The 5,000-nt window shown below is 30.6% G+C and overlaps 1 protein-coding gene across 1 annotated transcript in view; it reads right to left on the bottom strand.

Moving 5' to 3' along the window:
- The window catches only part of LOC113828939 (endothelin-converting enzyme 1), a gene marked incomplete in the record, with an annotated part of 329,791 nt that overhangs the window by 12,469 nt on the left and 312,322 nt on the right, over positions 1 to 5,000 (bottom strand). Inside the window, 1 exon segment of the mRNA XM_070134968.1 lies at positions 1 to 69. This exon segment is cut by the window's left edge and continues 125 nt beyond it. Within this exon segment, the coding sequence (XP_069991069.1) occupies positions 1 to 69 (69 nt within the window).

Here is a 5,000-nt window from a genome sequence, read left to right as displayed (position 1 = left end):
CGAACTCGAGGGCGTCGGGTCCGCTGGCGTCGAAGAGCTTGACGGTGTCCTTGATGTACTGCTTGTAGGCTTGTTCCACCTGCGGGGAGAGGAGGAAGGAGGGCTGTGACGGATGGGAATACAGTTTGGAGACTTTGTGATCACTTTTTTACAGTTTGGAGACTTTGTGATCACTTTTTTACAGTTTGGAGACTTTGTGATCACTTTTTTACAGTTGGGAGACTTTGTTATAATTTTCTTTTTACGGTTTCGAAGCTTTGTGATCACTTTTTTACAGTTTGGAAACTTTGTGATCACTTTTTTACAGTTTGGAGACTTTGTGATCACTTTTTTACAGTTTGGAAACTTTGTGATCACTTTCTTACAGTTTGGAGACTTTGTGATCACTTTTTTACAGTTTGGAAACTTTGTGATCACTTTTTTACAGTTTGGAGACTTCGTGGTCACTTTTTTACAGTTTGGAGACTTTGTGATCACTTTTTTACAGTTTGGACACTTTGTGATCACTTTTTTACAGTTTGGAGACTTTGTGATCACTTTTTTACAGTTTGGAAATTTTGTGATCACTTTTTTTACAGTTTGGAAACTTTGTGATCACTTTCTTACAGTTTGGAAACTTTGTGATCACTTTTTTTAGTTTGGAAACTTTATGATCACTTTTTTACAGTTTGGAAACTTTGTGATCACTTTTTTTTTTTTTACAGTTTCGAAGCTTTGTGATCACTTTTTTTTTTTTTACAGTTTGGAAACTTTGTGATCACTTTCTTACAGTTTCGAAACTTTGTGATCACTTTTTTTTTTTTTTTTTTTTTTTTTTTACAGTTTCGAAGCTTTGTGATCACTTTTTTTTTTACAGTTTGGAAACTTTGTGATCACTTTCTTACAGTTTGGAAACTTTGTGATCACTTTTTTACAGTTTGGAGACTTTGTGATCACTTTTTTACAGTTTGGATACTTTGTGATCACTTTTTTACAGTTTGGATACTTTGCGATCACTTTTTTACAGTTTGGAAACTTTGTGATCACTTTTTTACAGTTTGGAGACTTTGTGATCACTTTTTTACAGTTTGGAGACTTTGTGATCACTTTTTTACAGTTTGGAGACTTTGTGATCCCTTTTTTACAGTTTGGAGACTTTGTGATCACTTTCTTACAGTTTGGAGACTTTGTGATCCCTTTTTTACAGTTTGGAGACTTTGTGATCACTTTTTTACAGTTTCGAAACTTTGTGATCACTTTTTTACAGTTTGGAAACTTTGTGATCACTTTTTACAGTTTGGAGACTGTGATCACTTTTTTACAGTTTGGAAGCTTTGTGATCACTTTTTTACAGTTTGGAAACTTTGTGATCACTTTTTTACAGTTTGGAAACTTTGTGATAATTTTTTTACAGTTTGGAAACTTTGTGATCACTTTTTTTTTTTTTTTTTTTTTTTTTACAGTTTGGAAGCTTTGTGATCACTTTTTTACATTTTGGAAACTTTGTGATCACTTTTTTTACAGTTTGGAAGCTTTGTGATCACTTTTTTTTTTTTTTTTTACAGTTTGGAAGCTTTGTGATCACTTTTTTTTTTTTTTTTTTTACAGTTTGGAAGCTTTGTGATCACTTTTTTACAGTTTGGAAACTTTGTGATCACTTTTTTAGTTTGGAAACTTTGTGATCACTTTTTTAGTTTGGAAACTTTGTGATCACTTTTTTACAGTTTGGAAACTTTGTGATCACTTTTTTACAGTTTGGAAACTTTGTGATCACTTTTTTACAGTTTGGAAACTTTGTGATCACTTTTTTACAGTTTGGAAACTTTGTGATCACTTTTTTACAGTTTGGAAACTTTGTGATCACTTTTTTTTTACAGTTTGGAAAATTTGTGATCACTTTTTTTTACAGTTTGGAAGCTTTGTGATCACTTTTTTTTTTTTTTTTACAGTTTGGAAACTTTGTGATCACTTTTTTTTTACAGTTTGAAAAATTTGTGATCACTTTTTTTTTTTTACAGTTTGGAAGCTTTGTGATCACTTTTTACAGTTTGGACACTTTGTGATCACTTTTTTACAGTTTGGAGACTTTGTGATCACTTTTTTTAGTTTGGAAACTTTATGATCACTTTTTTACAGTTTGGAAACTTTGTGATCACTTTTTTTTTTTTTTTTTTACAGTTTCGAAGCTTTGTGATCACTTTTTTTTTTACAGTTTGGAAACTTTGTGATCACTTTCTTACAGTTTGGAAGCTTTGTGATCACTTTTTTTTACAGTTTGGAAACTTTGTGATCACTTTCTTACAGTTTCGAAACTTTGTGATCACTTTTTTTTTTTACAGTTTCGAAGCTTTGTGATCACTTTTTTTTTTTTTTTTTTTTTACAGTTTGGAAACTTTGTGATCACTTTCTTACAGTTTCGAAACTTTGTGATCACTTTTTTTTTTTTTTTACAGTTTCGAAGCTTTGTGATCACTTTTTTTTTTTTTTTTTTACAGTTTGGAAACTTTGTGATCACTTTCTTACAGTTTCGAAACTTTGTGATCACTTTTTTTTTTTTTTTTACAGTTTCGAAGCTTTGTGATCACTTTTTTTTACAGTTTGGAAACTTTGTGATTACTTTTTTACAGTTTGGAAACTTTGTGATCACTTTTTTTACAGTTTGGAAGCTTTGTGATCACTTTTTTACAGTTTGGATACTTTGTGATCACTTTTTTACAGTTTGGAAACTTTGTGACCACTTTTTTACAGTTTGGAGACTTTGTGATCACTTTTTTACAGTTTGGAGACTTTGTGTTCACTTTTTTACAGTTTGGAAGCTTTGTGTTCACTTTTTTACAGTTTGGAGACTTTGTGATCACTTTTTTACAGTTTAGAAGCTTTGTGATCACTTTTTTACAGTTTGGAGACTTTGTGATCACTTTTTTACAGTTTAGAAGCTTTGTGATCACTTTTTTACAGTTTGGAGACTTTGTGATCACTTTTTTACAGTTTGGAGACAGTGTGATCACTTTTTTACAGTTTGGTGACTTTGTGATCACTTTTTTACGGTTTGGAGACTTTGTGATCACTTTTTTACAGTTTGGAGACTTTGTGATCACTTTTTTACAGTTTGGAGACTTTGTGATCACTTTTTTACAGTTTGGAGACTTTGTGATCACTTTTTTACAGTTTGGAAACTTTGTGATCACTTTTTTACAGTTTGGAAACTTTGTGATCACTTTTTTTGTTTGGAAACTTTGTGATCACTTTTTTTTACAGTTTGGAAACTTTGTGATCACTTTTTTACAGTTTGGAAACTTTGTGATCACTTTTTTACAGTTTGGAAACTTTGTGATCACTTTTTTACAGTTTGGAGACTTTGTGATCACTTTTTTTTACAGTTTGGAGACTTTGTGATCACTTTTTTACAGTTTGGAAACTTTGTGATCACTTTTTTAGTTTGGAAACTTTGTGATCACTTTTTTTGTTTGGAAACTTTGTGATCACTTTTTTTTTACAGTTTGGAAACTTTGTGATCACTTTTTTACAATTTGGAAACTTTGTGATCACTTTTTTACAGTTTGGAAACTTTGTGATCACTTTTTTTTACAGTTTGGAAAATTTGTGATCACTTTTTTTACAGTTTGGAAGCTTTGTGATCACTTTTTTTTTTTTTTACAGTTTGGAAACTTTGTGATCACTTTTTTACAGTTTGGAAACTTTGTGATCACTTTTTACAGTTTGGACACTTTGTGATCACTTTTTTACAGTTTGGAGACTTTGTGATCACTTTTTTTAGTTTGGAAACTTTATGATCACTTTTTTACAGTTTGGAAACTTTGTGATCACTTTTTTTTTACAGTTTCGAAGCTTTGTGATCACTTTTTTTTTTTTTTTTTTACAGTTTGGAAACTTTGTGATCACTTTCTTACAGTTTCGAAGCTTTGTGATCACTTTTTTTTTACAGTTTGGAAACTTTGTGATCACTTTCTTACAGTTTCGAAACTTTGTGATCACTTTTTTTTTTTTTTACAGTTTCGAAGCTTTGTGATCACTTTTTTTTTTTTTTTTTTTTTTACAGTTTGGAAACTTTATCACTTTCTTACAGTTTCGAAACTTTGTGATCACTTTTTTTTTTTTTTTTTTACAGTTTCGAAGCTTTGTGATCACTTTTTTTTTTTTTTTTTTTTACAGTTTGGAAACTTTGTGATCACTTTCTTACAGTTTCGAAACTTTGTGATCACTTTTTTTTTTTTTTTTTTTTTACAGTTTCGAAGCTTTGTGATCACTTTTTTTTACAGTTTGGAAACTTTGTGATTACTTTTTTACAGTTTGGAAACTTTGTGATCACTTTTTTACAGTTTGGAAGCTTTGTGATCACTTTTTTACAGTTTGGATACTTTGTGATCACTTTTTTACAGTATGGAAACTTTGTGACCACTTTTTTACAGTTTGGAGACTTTGTGATCACTTTTTTACAGTTTGGAGACTTTGTGTTCACTTTTTTACAGTTTGGAAGCTTTGTGTTCACTTTTTTACAGTTTGGAGACTTTGTGATCACTTTTTTACAGTTTAGAAGCTTTGTGATCACTTTTTTACAGTTTGGAGACTTTGTGATCACTTTTTTACAGTTTAGAAGCTTTGTGATCACTTTTTTACAGTTTGGAGACTTTGTGATCACTTTTTTACAGTTTGGAGACAGTGTGATCACTTTTTTACAGTTTGGAGACTTTGTGATCACTTTTTTACGGTTTGGAGACTTTGTGATCACTTTTTTACAGTTTGGAGACTTTGTGATCACTTTTTTACAGTTTGGAGACTTTGTGATCACTTTTTTTACAGTTTGGAGACTTTGTGATCACTTTTTTTACAGTTTGGAAACTTTGTGATCACTTTTTTACAGTTTGGAAACTTTGTGATCAGTTTTTTACAATTTGGAAGCTTTGTGATCACTTTTTTACAGTTTGGAGACTTTGTGATCACTTTTTTACAGTTTGGAAACTTTGTGATCACTTTTTTACAGTTTGGAAACTTTGTGATCA

Source organism: Penaeus vannamei, chromosome 20, assembly GCF_042767895.1.
Source record: "Penaeus vannamei isolate JL-2024 chromosome 20, ASM4276789v1, whole genome shotgun sequence".
NCBI lineage: Eukaryota > Metazoa > Arthropoda > Malacostraca > Decapoda > Penaeidae > Penaeus > Penaeus vannamei.
This window is presented reverse-complemented; position numbering and strand designations above follow the sequence as displayed.